Source organism: Madurella fahalii (assembly GCF_045866475.1).
Source record: "Madurella fahalii IFM 68171 DNA, scaffold_1, whole genome shotgun sequence".
NCBI classification, from domain to species: Eukaryota; Fungi; Ascomycota; class Sordariomycetes; order Sordariales; genus Madurella; species Madurella fahalii.
Genome location: NW_027263971.1, coordinates 4,028,947 through 4,043,082, shown reverse-complemented (window position 1 = coordinate 4,043,082; position 14,136 = coordinate 4,028,947). Strand labels below are relative to the sequence as shown.

Sequence of the window (14,136 nt, the reverse complement as noted above, 5' to 3'; positions counted from 1 at the left end):
CCTGTGTGGGGGCAAAGAGGTTGCAGCGCCTATGTACCTTAGCTGCTTACCCAGCATCCCCTCACCGAGTGATCCAGGCATGATTGGTTACCATCATGCAGCCCACTCCTGCGTGGCTCACAACGTGAGGGCTGAGGGCTCTTGTAGAGCGGGATGCCTCAGTGCGACATGGTAAGCCTGCAGTGAACAGAGGCTAGCCCGATGATCACTTCGCCCACCGCGTATTTATTAACCTCTGAACCCCCTCGACATCAGAGGTTCCCCCGGTCTCGTTTTCTCCCTCTACCCAAGAACTCCCGGCCTTGATTGTATCGTAAATTCCGCTTGAAATCGCCCTTCCGAAAAGGGCACATTATCTCCCATGGACCCAGACCCGGTATGTTTTCTCTCACAAGAAGGGCAATGGCAGAGAGGTGACTAACACCAAACAGTACGTGTACAGCAGCGACGACGATCGCTCCGTCGCTAGTTATGATTTGATCAACCCGGTGGCGTCGGGTGGGGGCGAGAGGGCCCTCGTCTCTAGGATTCCCGGGAAGGAGGTCCTTGAGGGTGACGAAGTGCCGGAGGTCCTGTATACGGTGAACTATTACAACAACGCCGGAAGGCTCCTTGGAAGTCAGTATGGTCACCAGCCCAATATGTTCAAGGCATTCCGAACAATCCTAGCTGACATTTGCCAAAAGCTCGCCAGAGTGACAAGCCCTCGGACCATCTCGCGGTGAATGCAGACGACGAGGGCACCGGCGAAGACAAGAAGCCCGTCATCGAGATTTTGACCAGCGTAGTTGTGAGTCCGCCGGCACCGGCGTATTACGATCCGCACCGGCGCCGTCCAAGGCCTCCCCGCGATCTTCCGAGACCGCCAACGACGGTAATGAAGATCCGCTCCAGCCGCCTCCGCGCCGCCCTGAGCGCCGTGATCGGCTATTACCCGGGCTTCGACGTTATTCAGGCCTTCTATGCCATCGAGGCCCCTTACTGCGTCCTGGTGCACCGCTGGAAGGCGCTGGAGCAGTATAAGCTCAACCAACCTGCCTGTCACGACGCCGAATACGCGGCGGCCACTGCCAGGGACATCGACGTGCTCTTGTCGTTCTTGGAGGAGAAGTATTCCGAGAAGATCTCCCTAGAATCGGCCCGCTGGGCCAACCCGTTGGGGGCGACGGCAACCTTTGACCTCTTTTGGCTCCTCCTGGAGCCCGGCGAGATCGTCTACAGGGAGAAACACGGGCAGATGGTCCCCTTCATAGTGAGCGGTATCGAGAGCGTTCCACCAGGCCACGGCTATCAAGTATACCTCTGGAACATCCGCTTCTCCAAGGGCCGTATGGAGCGAACGCCAACCAAGGCCGTCATTCATCCTTGGATCGGCGAGAGGCTTATCCACACATTGCCCGTGATTCCGGCCCGTTTCGTGCCGGGAGGCGCAAAAGCCATGGCCGAGGAGCAAATCAGGCTCGGCAAGGTATTTTGGGAGCTTGCGAAGCAACCAGTTTATAAGGAATACGACGGCCCAGCAGTTCACGCGACGCACAGAAAGAGGGTTAATGTGAGTTCCCCCCCCCGAGCCTTCTTCATTCAATAACAAACCCCGGATACTAACCTCAGGTGCGCTGGACGTAGGTCACCGGTCGCGTCATTGTGGATTGCGAGGGCTTTGAGCGCTTCGGAAACGGAGCCTTCCCCCCACCGCCTGTTCCTCACATGCGCCGCGAGCGCCACCGTCGATATGATCACAAGGAACCCCCGCTCCCCCAAGTGCAGTCTTGCTGTACGTGCACAGCCTGCAGCAAAGCGGGACTCCCGATGGAACCCAGCCGCTGGGTAGGCTTCGACGACCTTGACCCCCAAAGCGACAGCCTGCCGCCGAACGAGGATCTATACTTCCATTTGATAAATCCTTCCGTCCCGGCGTTTATCCTCGCGGAAAGACAATGGGGTAAGTGATTTTTTACTGGCCAGCCAAAAGACAATACATACAGACTCATGAAACTCGAGCATGCTAACCACGAAAAACCAGCCTTCATTCACATCACCCACCTCCGGGACGTCGCCCCCGACCAGGACGCCTTCAAGTACCTCGTTCTCGACCCGGAGGTCAAGCTCACGGTCAAATCCATGATTGGGAAGTTCGCCTCCCTGGACGGCAAGCTCTCCCCCTGGCCGTCCGACTTTGTCAAGAACAAAGGCGAGGGCCGCATCTTCCTGCTGCACGGCTCGCCCGGCGTCGGCAAGACGTGCACGGCCGAGTGTGCGGCCGAGCTCGCGCGGCGGCCCCTCCTGGCCATCACGAGCGGCGACATCGGCCCGAGCATGGACGGGTACTCTGTGGAGAAGTCGCTGAACTACTTCCTCACGCTGGGGGAGCGGTTCGGGGCGCTGGTGCTGCTCGACGAGGCGGACGTGTACCTCGAGAAGCGGAAGACGAGGGACCTGCGGCGGAACGGACTGGTGTCCATCTTCCTGCGGGCGCTCGAGTACTACAAGGGCGTGCTGTTCCTGACGACGAACCGGGTGGAGGCGTTTGATGATGCGTTTACGAGCCGGATCCACGTCGCGTTGCATTACAAGCACCTGGGAGATGAGGAGAGGCAGAGGATCTGGATGCAGCACTTTGAGAGGTTGGGTGAGTCTGACTGATCTTTTTCTATCTTGCTACTCTTAGTACTACCGTCTACTTGCGGCCCTCCTTTCCCTTTCCCCTGACAACCACACTACTAACCAACCCCTTTTTTCTCCACACACACAGAACGAGACTCGTCCCAGAAAGTCTACGTCCCCCCCTCCGCACGGGCTTACGCCCTCGAGTCCCCCGAGGTCCACGAGCTCGAATGGAACGGGCGCGAGATACGCAACGCACTGCAGACGGCCGTCGCGCTAGCCGAGGCGGAAGCGCTCGAGGCTGGGCTCGACACGACCGTCGCTGTCGCCGACCGACACTTGCGCGCCGTTGTCCGGATGAGCGCTGGGTTTAAGGAGTTCTTGAAGGGCAGTAAGCGGAAGGAGAAGAAGGTGACCGTGGTGACAAGAAGGATTAAGGAGGATGGAGAAAATGATGAAACCTCTTCTGATGTTTTCCAAGAGTCGTCAGATATTGGAGATGATTGATGATTTGAATTCGGAATGGTCGTATCTTTCGAGCCTTGGCAGCTGATTGGAATGAGGAACGGTTTCAGAGATATTATGATTGACGGTTTCCGTTGTGTTATGCTCGCTAGCTGATTGCTCTATTGACGATGTTATGATCACAACCCGAAGTGTGCAATCCATCCCCATCCCTACCCTTACCACATTTGCCCACCTCCCAAAGAGTGATGAATACCCTGCCGACCAACGCCACGCTCGTACCTTCGGCACATGAACCTTGTAAATCAAAATGAACCGTTGCCTCTAATAGATGTAACTCCCCCCCAAATTTCACGACTCCGGTGCACCAAGAATCCGCTACACAGATCGTCTAGCATAGCCCATTCAAGCCCCCGCCACCCGGCCATTCCCCACGGCGCTCACATTGCTCGCATGCGCCAGCAAGAACTTGCAGCACGTCAGCGTCAGCTTGCACGCCTTGGTCCATCCGTCGTCCTGCGCAATGCCAAGCTTGATGCTGACGTCCCCGATCTTGTCGCCCTCGATACGGTAGGGCAAGCTCAGCGGGGTCCCCTCGGCCGCCGTCTGCGCCTGCACGTGGGCGCCCAGCTGCCGCACGAGCTCCAGGAACGCCGTCATGGCGTTGTCAAACTTGCGGTGCATGAAGGTCAGGCCCAGGGGCATGTCGCCGCTCGAGAAGAGGTCGAGGACGTGGCGTTTCGGGGGCGGCGGCGGGGCGCTGCGACCCCCGGTGCTGTCTTGTCTGCCGCTGCCACTGCTACCACCGCCGCCGCCACCGCCGAGGCGGCTGGAGGAGGGTGAGGGCTGGTCGTAACGGATGATCCGCGAGGTGGAGCCCATGGGTTGGGGCTCGTAGCCTTCGAAACGGTAGTTTAGCTTGTCGGCTACTGTGACGAGCAGGAGCAGAGCGTGGCCCCAGGCCGCGTTAATCTCGGGCCAATCGACGGGTTTACTGGAGAGCCGGCCGAGGCGGAGGCCGTTGATGGTGGCGAAGATGCCATCGTGGCTGATGCAGAAGGTGTCGTTGTAGACGTTGCTGCGCTGTAGCTTCTCGAGCTGCCGTGAGTCGTGGTCGAATTTGCTGTTGATGCTGTCGCGCTCGTTCTGGAAGTCGGCTAGTCGGCTTGCAAAGGCATTACGCTCGCGCCAGAAGGCCTCTTCCTCGGCGTCCAGCTGGCGGCATTCCTCTTCCAGGGCGACGAGTTCGGCATCGAGGGAGTCCTTTTCTCGCTCGAGCCGCCGTAGTTCTCCGCGTGCGACTGCTTCGGCCTCTCGCGCTTTGCGGAGAGCCTCCTCCCGTGCTTGCAGCTCCTCGTCTGTTGGCGCACTAGCCTGCGATTCCTTCAGGAATGCGACGTATGCGTCTCGCTCGCGTGTTGTTGTCTCGAGCTTTTTCTGCAACTCCTCGAGCAGCATGTCTGTGCACTCTACGCAGACTGGGTGGTCAATGTCGGAGCGGGCCGAGAGGATCTCGAAGAGCTTCGTAATGCGCTCCATCTCGTACGACTTGGTAGCGTCATCGTCGTCGGCCGCACCATCAGGGCCGCCCGCCGGTAGAGGAGAGGCGCTGGTGACATTCTGACTCCTCGGTAATGCTAAACTGGGTGGTGCGATCTGTGACTCGGTCAAGAGGACGAAGGACATGGAGTTGTCGCGCGGATGGCCATCGCCCCTGCCAGGCCCGCTGTGCCTCTTGAAGGTGGGCAAGGGGGCGTTTCGAGCAGCTCGGTCGTAAGTCGCTCTTCTCGCCCTGTCTTGAGAGTGTAATGTTCTAGGGGCGGATGGCTTCTTGGGAGCTTGGTGGGAATGCGTGGCTGTGGGGAAGAGGCCGGTTAGCGAGGTGCACGATGGCGAACCGACGACCCATCGGCTTCGGCGATGCTGCTTACCGACCAACAGATCATATGCGGCCGGATTCAGGTCCTCCAGCGAGCTGTCGAGCTTGAGCGGGGTACGGCATTTCTGGCAATACATGATTGGGATACGCCCCTCCCAGATTGCAGAAGGCGGTACTATTGCAGGCGAAGGCAGTGGTTCTTGGTGGCCCCGAAGCTTTTAAAGTTGATAATCGAAGTCCTTTATCGGGCTGGAGCCTGCCGAAGTCAACGTCACGCAGCTCGAGGCGGCCCCCGCTGACGAACCCCTGCCGCTGGAACCACAAACACACATTCACAGTGCGCGAGTTCAATCCGTTTGTCGCTGGGTCTGACCCCGGCCTGTTGTGCCTGTCCCGTGTGATCGTCATGTGCCGCCAACTTGGCCCGAGCTCTGCCGCATCCGCAATCCAGGCAACGCAATCCAGGCAACGCAAGCGAGACTTGCCAACTTCATCGTCAATCACTAGCAACACCCTTGAGAGCCATCCCCCGTGCACGATACGTCCAGTCTCGTCGAACCCGTCGTGGTCAGAATCGACGCCCTAAATTGACGACAGATATACGATCCGTGTCAAACGTCCGTTTTCACGAGCCAGAGCCGAATCCAGCCGTTCCGATTGCCTCCCATCGCTATCTCGATTCGCTTCGTCTGCGCCAGATCCGAACCTTGAAGGCAACTAGATCTAATATCCGCGCCCCGACCACCCTTTTCATCTGTACACCATGGCCAACCCGCTCGACACCGACGCCGGCACCGAGCTCTTCAAGCACTATGAAGCGGAATACCAGCTGGTCCAAGCGGACCTGGTCCAGAAACTCGACCAGATCGCAGAGTTGTCAGGGGAGCCGAGGAAGGCGGCGTTGAGCGCGGCCGAGCGGGCGCTGGAGGAGACGGGCGAGCTGCTCGACCAGATGCAGATGGAGAAGCAGAACGTGCCCTCGTCACAGCGCAGCGCCATCAACCGGCGACTGCGTGATTACAAGACCGATGTCGACGGCTACCGGCGCAAGCTGCGGACGCTAGCCGATGATAGGAGCGCCCTGTTTGGCGCACGGTACAGCGACAACCCAAGCTCTTCGGCGGGAGATGCGCATTTTGAGCAAAGGCAGCAGTTGTTGGCAGGTGCGTGTCTAACTCGATAGTTTGACGACTCGGCGGGTGCGGTGTGCTAAATGAGTTGTAGGGACGGACCGCCTGGATCGCAGCACCCAGCGACTCAAGGCCAGCCAGGCGTTGGCAAACGAGACCGAGGCGATTGGCGCCAACACGCTCGCGCAGTTGCAGCAGCAGCGCGAAACGATCGACCACACCACACGGGTCCTCTATGAGAGCGAAGGCTACGTTGACCGGAGTCTGAAGAGTCTGAAGGGGATCGCCCGTAGGTACGACGTTCTTTCTCCCCCCACTCGAAGCTTGCAACGTGCTGACATGATATATCCCAGGATGGCTACGAATCGGGTGATTACCATTGCCATTATCACAGTCCTCGTTTTGCTTATTATTGCCGTCATCTTCAGCAAGTTTAGATGAATCGTCTGGGTATCGGCCTGTTTGTTTCTTGTTCTATGCCGTTTGGGTGGACTAGAAGGAGTCTATGGGTGTTTTTGGAAGGGTTGGGCAAGAGGGATGACGGCTCCGGCCGCGCCGAGAACGGCATTCGGACACGCTTCTGACAAACCGGGCGGTCAGTCACTCCAAACATACACATTAATGTACTTGATTATGGCTTCGAGATGCGCATTCTCTCACTTGGCTTGACCCTGCTCGCTGCTCTTCCCGGCCCCCACCGCTTGACCTCCAAACCGTGTGGGGATGGCGTACACGCACTGTAGCATCCTACCCTTGAACGCGCGAGAACAATTCAATTTACGCGACCCGATCTCTCAACGCCCTTCACAGCTCACAACGCAAGCGGCCATGTGCACATTATGGAGCCCCCAAACAAGCGTTCACGCTTCGGACCGGCTCCATTCGACGACGACGATTCAGAAGCCGACGAACTGAACTCGCGCCCAGAAGAAGTGAATGCGCGGAGAGATCCAGGCCTGCGGCTTGAGCGCTCCCGCGCCTTTGCTGCCTTCAAACTCAAGTCGGCCTTTGAACGGATTTTTGAGAAATATGAGAAGGATTTCACCGGCATCGGCGACGAGATTGACCTGAGAACCGGAGAGATTGTTGTTAACAATGGCCACATCCAATCGCTCAAGGATGCGCAAATGGGTGGCGCCGATGACGAGGAAAACAGCGAACATACCGCATCCGAAGCTGGGTCGCCGAACGAGGAGGCAAGGCATTTGCAGGGAAAGGCCGATGCGCTGCCTTTGATCCCCCCACAGGCCGGGTCTTCTCCCTTCTTTGGGAGAGGATGGCCTGCACCGGCACCGCTACTGGGTGGTCATCCAAGATTCTCGGCCACGATGATCCCAGGTCAGATGCAATTTGGCAGCTTTCCTATGCAGTATGGCGCGCCAGCTCCCGCGTCCGCCACTGATCCGGCCTGGAGTGCCCCAGAGTTACCGTCACCCTCGCCGTTCTTGGGAAATGGTGTTGTCTGTGGGGAGACTGGGACCCCACTACTGAAGAAGGCACGGATGTCGCTCGCTGCCAGTCTTGAGCACGGTGGTGATGAAGAGGATGAGATTCTTCTGAAGCTGTCTACAGCCAGCCAGAACGGCGAGAAGAATGAGAGGGTTGTGATAAGAAAGAAGTTACTCCTCCCCCGTTCACCCGCCGGGCAGCTCTCGGCCAAAAAAAAGAAGCGGCCGTCGATAACGACCCCTAAGCGCTGCCATAACGCCGCAACGCAAGGCAAAGGCCAAAGCACTCGAAAAACTCCCGAAGAGAAGCCGTTGTCGAAGCGAAACCGTGCCACACCAGAGTCAGGTAGGACTCATTTGGGGGCGAGTCCGACAAGACTAGGAAGGGATTCACAGATTCCTGCTAGAGACATTGATCCACAGCTTGGACCAATCCCGGCCGAAAAAGATGGGCTTACAGATCCCATCGCATCTTCTTCTGGCTCTACAAACCACAGTAGAAATCAGGTGAAAGGGAAACAAGGCCTCATCACCTCTGCTACTGAAGCTATGCGTCAAGGGAGCAGTCAGGACAGCGAAACAGAAACAAACGAAGTGGCCGCTGTCAGCTCCCGGCCGTCGAATCAGGCGATACCAGTCTCCGATACTTCCCAACCGGAGGAGCTGGATGTCTACCTCGACCTCTCCTGGCCCGAAGGAAAATTCACGCGAAAACCGCGGAACCAGATCCTACGAGTTGAACTAGCGGCTAGAACACCGGCCGACATCCGCTCCTTCCAAGTTCTCACGCCTGAGATGAGCAACGCGGATTCTCCTCGGTCTCCGGAGATTTATATCCCTGAAGAACGCCGCCTCGAGGAAGCCCCGATCGTGTCAGAGGCCAAGGACACGAGCCCGCATGAACCAAACAGAAAGCTGTCCCCCGAAGTTGGTGGCCAGGCTCGAGTAGCACCGGTTGAAGTCTTTTCAAGGAACGTTGTGGATCCCGCATACTCCTTCTCAGACGAGGATGAGCCAACATTACCTAGTCGGAAAGCCCAAAAGCCAATCAAAGTTACCAGGGCCAGACACCAATCACCGGAAGCAATCTGCCAAAGCATGGATGCAGAAGTTATAGGCCATGGAGGGGAGCTACTTCCAGGTGAACCGCTCCCAGACCCAGATTATTCGGCACCAGTGGGAGCCGGGTCACCCACTTTAAGTGCCCAGCTGGACGATAACGTGGGTTCTCATGTGAACGACCTAGGTGAGCCGTCAACAGAGGGCAGGGATGCGCCACAGGCACTAAGCTCGGTGGCCGAAGGGGCCAGTGATGGGACAACTTCTGCGCCTGGTAATCCACAGAAGACAAGGAAGCCAAAGGGGAAGTTCCTGCATGAGCCAGGAGAGTCCGTGATACTGCAGCAGGATTCGGAACTGTCCCCTACGACGGTGCCCTTGGGAACGAACTCTGAGACAGAGGAGCCAAGTTCATCTAAGAGGAAACGCAGCCCGTCGAACGAGGCTCAACAACAGGGTACGCGCACACGAACGGCATCCGAGAGTTCTCTCACGGAATCAAAGCGTTATGAGGGACCACAAGCGCCATCTGATGGCCAAGAAGTACACAATATCTCACCAGCGCGGAGATCACGCGCTCGAGTCTTGGAGATCCCAGATTCCGATCCCCCCATCTCCGCGGGTGACTTGGACCGGGCACCATCACCAACCCTCACCGATCCATCATTCAAAGCCCAAGCAGCCGAGAGCACATCTATCCCCAAACAACCCGCAACCTCTTCAAAGCCGCCCTCAACCCCAGTCAAAAAAACTACCAACCGCCGACGCTCCAAACCGTCCCAACCGCCACCATCAACATCAGCACCGCCAACAGCCGGAACGAAACAAAAACAAAGACGAGGCGTCCTCTCCCTCGTCCCCGATGACGGAGACGACGGCGACGACGAAGGCGCAGACGAGCTATCCATCACGCCGCGCTCGACATACTCGCTCCTGCGCCCGCCGCCCGACGCTAGCGCCACCCTTCTTCCCTTCCGCACCTCCCCCGCGGCGCACCACGTCCGCGTATCGCTGCTGCGGACCCCGTCGGGAAGGAAGAGAAGGAATGCGGCGGGGGGTCGTGCTCTCGGGGATACCTCGCCTTTATCGTCCTCTTCGAAGGAGAAGGTTAGATCTGGAACGGCGGGGAGGGGAGAGGGAGGGGAGGGGGAAGGGGAAGGGGAGCTGGTGCAGACGCCTAGAGGGACGATGCGGAGGTGTGGGGAGGGCGAGTTCCGGTGCGGGAGGGACTTCTGTTTTGTTTGTTTGTGACGGTTGGGAGAGTGAGACAATGACAGCGATGGGGGGTTGCCTAGTGGGGCTAAGGGTGGTTAGTTGGGTGGACGGATGGACGGACGTGCCACGCATGCATACTTCGTACAGCCAGTACATAGCATGCCTATCAGTAGTTGCGAGGTAGATGTCTCAGAAGCTCGACCGCCTGCCGATTATGCGCCGAGGTGTGGACTGTGGGATTGAAGGGAGCTGTCCCGGATGGACGAATCAACATCAGGATACCGGTGGTCGTAAAACCACTTGAGCGAGCAAACAGGACATTCATGAAAAAGGCAAACCGCCCCGTACCCGTGCTCGATTAGGTAGACGCCCCTTTTTGCAGCCTTTCCTCTTGATATGGAACTGAAAAAGGACAGGGGTATGTACTATCAACCTGTCCTGTCCCCCTCCTCCCCTAGCCAGCCGACCAGCCGACCAGCCGACCCCATCCCCGACTCCCACCATCCATAAATTCGTACCGTACGCTGTGATACTCATTCACGTCATGGGAAATATGAAATTGAAGTACCGCTGACAAAAAAAGTTACCATGCTACCATATTGACCGCCACTTTTGCGCAACCATTCCAGAGAAGTCGTGCATGTCGCCTTTGCGTGATGCATCGGCACGTTTTACGGTCGGAGTAAAACAGCCTTGTCAAACTCGGGGCTCCGGTTAGGCTACTTCAGGACCCGATTTCATGCCTCTTCCAGAACGTAATAAGCCCCCACCGAACCATCGTCTGCGATCAACGTGCGCAGCAAGCTTTAGAAGGCGCCAGTTACGTTGAAGGCAGGTTGCGTGGAGCAAGGCCGAGACGGAAATCGCAATAGAGCAAGAAAGTGGCACATCTGCGCCCCGTTTCCTATATCACTCCATCTTCCTAAGGCTGCGTACCGCCGGCCAGATACTGCTGCAGGGTAGCCTCGTCGCGGATGGGCGCAAAGTAAGGATGGGCCATGGCTTCTTTAGCCGTGAGGCGTTCCTAACATGACGAGTTAGCAAAACGCGGCGAGATAAACTCTGTGAGAGCGGTCGGAATATACCGCGTGGTCATATCGCAGCAGCTTGTCCAGAAAGTCGATGGCCTCGTTGCTCACGAAGCGCTGGTTCTCCGAGTTGACGAAGCTGTGCCAGGGCTTCTTTTGGAAGCGGCCCAGAATGTCGTCGTACTGTGCGTCGAGCTCGATCTCGTACTTGTCGATGTAGTCGAAGAGGTCGTCTGTGCCGAGCACCTTGGCGATCTTGACCAGCTGGTCGGCGTTGCTGTTGCCGTGGAAGAAGGGTTCCTTGCGGAAGATCATCGAAGCGAACATAGCCCCCAGGCTCCACATGTCCAGGCTGTAGTCATACTCTTGGAAGTCTACGAGCAGTTCCGGACCCTTGAAGTATCTGGAGGCAACTCTAACATTGTACTCGGTGCCGGGGTGGTAGAACTCGGCGAGACCCCAGTCGATGAGACGTAACTAGGGCAGGTTAGCAGCCGGTTTCTAGAGATAACCATGGGCTAGGCAGCTCATGCCTTCCGATTCTCGTGGTCGATCATAACGTTATGAGGTTTCACATCGCGGTGCATGATGCCCTTGCTGTGACAGAAGTCAAGCGCCTTGAGCAGTTCGTAAATGTAGTAGCGCACATCGATGTCGTTGAATTTCGGGTAGAGGCTGCGGAAGTCCGTGTTGTTCACGTATTCGAAGATGAGGGACGGAGTCTTGCTCTGCCGAGAGAAAGCAGGGTTAGGCCTGGGCGCCGTCCAACCACGGGGAGGACAAGAAAGACAGGAAGCGGGACGCACCTGCGAGTCCCTAACCACATCAAGGAGCGCGACGATATTCGGCCCGCCGGCGAGGTTCTGCAGGATCTTGATCTCGCGCTTTATCTTCTTCTTCTTAACGGGCTTGAGAACCTTGATGACGCATTTTTGGTAGTTGACCACATTGATACCCTCGAAAACCTCGGAGTATTTGCCACGGCCTGGGCAACGTCGGGAGCGGTCAGCGAATCGAAGGGAGACACGGGCGAGAGGGACGAAGAGAGAAGGGGGGGGGGGGGGGGGGAGAAGACAACGAACCAATCTTCCGAACGACCTCGTAGTTCTCCAGGACGCCCCAGCCTGCAACGGAAAGTCAGCGCTTGCAGCTTTAGCTTTGCGCGGGTTGGCCGCCAGGGAAGCGACGCAAAAGCGCAGGCCAAAAGGCCGGACCGACAAGGGCTCACCGATATTAACGCTGTCATAGTCCCAGTAGGTACGGGGCATGTTCTGGTTGACGTCGGCGTAGACTCGAGCCATGCTTGCGACGGGGGCGCCTTGGTGGGCGCGACGTGCGAGCGAAGGATCGATGTTGCAAGTGGGAGGTGTCGTGGGCAGAAGCGCACCGACGGTCAGCAGGGCCAGTGAGGGGCACACAGCCAACATTGTTTTTTTGGGGTGAGCGGCCGCCCAGCCGCCCAGGTGTTTGCGCTCCGGCTGCTTCTTGGACCGGGCACCCTGGCCAGGCCTGTCAAGGCTGATAAAGGTTCCTTATCGCCACCCCGCAAACGCCAGCTGGAATACCCTGCCCTGCCTATTCGTGCCTCAGGCGTGTCTTCGCACAACGGCCAGGAAAGGAAGTGAGTACAGTATTTTCCTCTGAGGCAGTCTTGGGGCTTTTTAAGCTCAACCAGGGGCGCTACTCTTTTCCCTACCTACCCTACCTCAGGGGACTAACGCCGCGCCAAAGATCACGCTACCTGCAATTAGGATGCATATCTATCTCGAGACGGCGTCGCCCTGCGCCTCGCGCTTCATGGCTTCGGTGTTTCGTCGTGTGTTAGCAGACGATACCGCACATCACCTGAGTACCAACCCGGCCCACATCACTGCACTATTGCATCAGGCTCCCAGGCTATCACACCTTGCTCCTGTCCATTATGCGCTAGGTTAATCCATTACCGGGGAGCGTGACGGGGAGTCCTCTCTACCATGCTCATCTTTTTCATCTCCATCCTCGTACCCCCTCTTGCCAACGCCTCCCTCATTCGGCCTGGCGTCCACTGTAGAAGACGGATGCGAGGTCGCGTTGGGTTCCGTTCTGGCGCATTTCATGACGCGGCATCGATTTGCTCTGGGGTCTATTCTGCAGGCCCCCATGGGCTGCGCCCTGCCGAGTCGCCCAAGCACCAGACATGCCTAGGAATCATTAGATCCAGTTGCAGTCCCGCCTACTCCGGAGAGCGAAATAACAGTCGATGGCGGCGGCGGCCTGAGCGTGCTACAGCAGGGGAAATGCTTTAGAAGGCTATCCCGAGCTAAGAGCCGTCTTATGGTCACAGTCTAGATCATCGAACAGCCAGCAAGTGATGTCATGAAATGGACCGATCGGATGTACCGTCGGTCCTGTGGTGTCGAGCTGGGAACCTTAGGCCCAGCCACTCTTATTAGCGCCTTTCACGAGTAGTCCCGGAAATGGGGTCCAATGATGAAACGCAGTATAGTATACTAGCAAGGCCATCTTGGCTATCCACAAGCGCCCTTCCAGCGCTTGGAATTCCCGTGTCCCGGATACCCGATACCCGCGTGCGCAAGAAGCCCACACCTAGTACATTTCTACATGAGAATTTCGACAGGTACTGAAGAAAAAGGATATGAAGCACGCAATGCTTCTTGTGCTTGTCGACAGGAAGAAGAACCCTTACTACGTGAGATGAGATTTTGGACAGGACCAGGCAGGCATCGCGTGGACGCCGGACAACCGCGCCGATTCAGGGGACCAGCATTATCTCGAGGGACGGAACGAGCCGAGACGGGTCGGAATATGGCGGATCCTGCATCTTAAAGCGATTTTCACTTCCCGTAGATGTTGTACTAAAGGCACCGCCTTTGAGGGTCTGCTGAACGATGAAGAGTTTCAAGAGTTCGGCCCTAAGACGATAGTGATAACATCTTGTGCTGATAGATAAAACCAAGCCTCTAGCTCCTGGTAGCCGCTGCCCGTGGCATAGCCCGGTCTCCCATACAATCCGCGATGGCTTGGGGAAAGCCCTAGGAGCGTAAAAGCCTGGGCTCAATATCCGTCGTGCCTTGCCCATGTGTCAAGGCGCCGATCCACTATCTCAGTGTTGTAAGTTTCGGTACGTCACGCAATTCATTATTCAGCCGCTGCCAGACGTTAGGAGATCAACTTTCACGTCCACCGCTTGCAGTTTCAATGATTGATGGTTTGGTGGACATTAGTATCGAAGGGAAGAGGGTAAAGTTGCCACACTGCACGAAGCCCAAAGCAGCAAAAAGTGAGGAGCAAGCTAGAGCATTGACAGG

At 57.3% G+C, this 14,136-nt stretch overlaps 5 protein-coding genes across 5 annotated transcripts; 3 read left to right on the top strand and 2 right to left on the bottom strand.

Moving 5' to 3' along the window:
• Nucleotides 1–361: 361 nt before the first annotated feature.
• MFIFM68171_01260 (AAA+ ATPase domain-containing protein) lies at nt 362–3,111 on the top strand (the record flags this gene model as incomplete). The annotated part of the gene is made up of 6 exons (XM_071056682.1): nt 362–376; nt 432–618; nt 687–1,552; nt 1,627–1,942; nt 2,024–2,629; nt 2,753–3,111. The coding sequence occupies 6 exons, from the start codon at nt 362–364 to the stop codon at nt 3,109–3,111; spliced, it is 2,349 nt and encodes a 782-aa protein (XP_070912783.1).
• A 363-nt stretch (nt 3,112–3,474) lies between these two features.
• On the bottom strand, nt 3,475–5,085 carry atg6 (Vacuolar protein sorting-associated protein atg6; the record flags this gene model as incomplete). The annotated part of the gene is made up of 2 exons (XM_071056681.1): nt 3,475–4,925; nt 5,001–5,085. The coding sequence occupies 2 exons, from the start codon at nt 5,083–5,085 to the stop codon at nt 3,475–3,477; spliced, it is 1,536 nt and encodes a 511-aa protein (XP_070912782.1).
• Nucleotides 5,086–5,711: 626 nt separating this feature from the next.
• Nucleotides 5,712–6,519, top strand: vti1 (t-SNARE VTI1; the record flags this gene model as incomplete). Its single annotated transcript, XM_071056680.1, has 3 exons — nt 5,712–6,111; nt 6,173–6,371; nt 6,432–6,519. The coding sequence occupies 3 exons, from the start codon at nt 5,712–5,714 to the stop codon at nt 6,517–6,519; spliced, it is 687 nt and encodes a 228-aa protein (XP_070912781.1).
• A 398-nt stretch (nt 6,520–6,917) lies between these two features.
• MFIFM68171_01257 (uncharacterized protein) lies at nt 6,918–9,836 on the top strand (the record flags this gene model as incomplete). The annotated part of the gene is made up of 1 exon (XM_071056679.1): nt 6,918–9,836. One exon carries the CDS (start codon nt 6,918–6,920, stop codon nt 9,834–9,836), a length of 2,919 nt encoding a protein of 972 aa, XP_070912780.1.
• An 886-nt stretch (nt 9,837–10,722) lies between these two features.
• Nucleotides 10,723–12,255, bottom strand: CKA2 (Casein kinase II subunit alpha'; the record flags this gene model as incomplete). Its single annotated transcript, XM_071056678.1, has 6 exons — nt 10,723–10,824; nt 10,886–11,305; nt 11,362–11,556; nt 11,635–11,813; nt 11,911–11,952; nt 12,057–12,255. 6 exons carry the CDS (start codon nt 12,253–12,255, stop codon nt 10,723–10,725), a joined length of 1,137 nt encoding a protein of 378 aa, XP_070912779.1.
• Nucleotides 12,256–14,136: the final 1,881 nt, after the last annotated feature.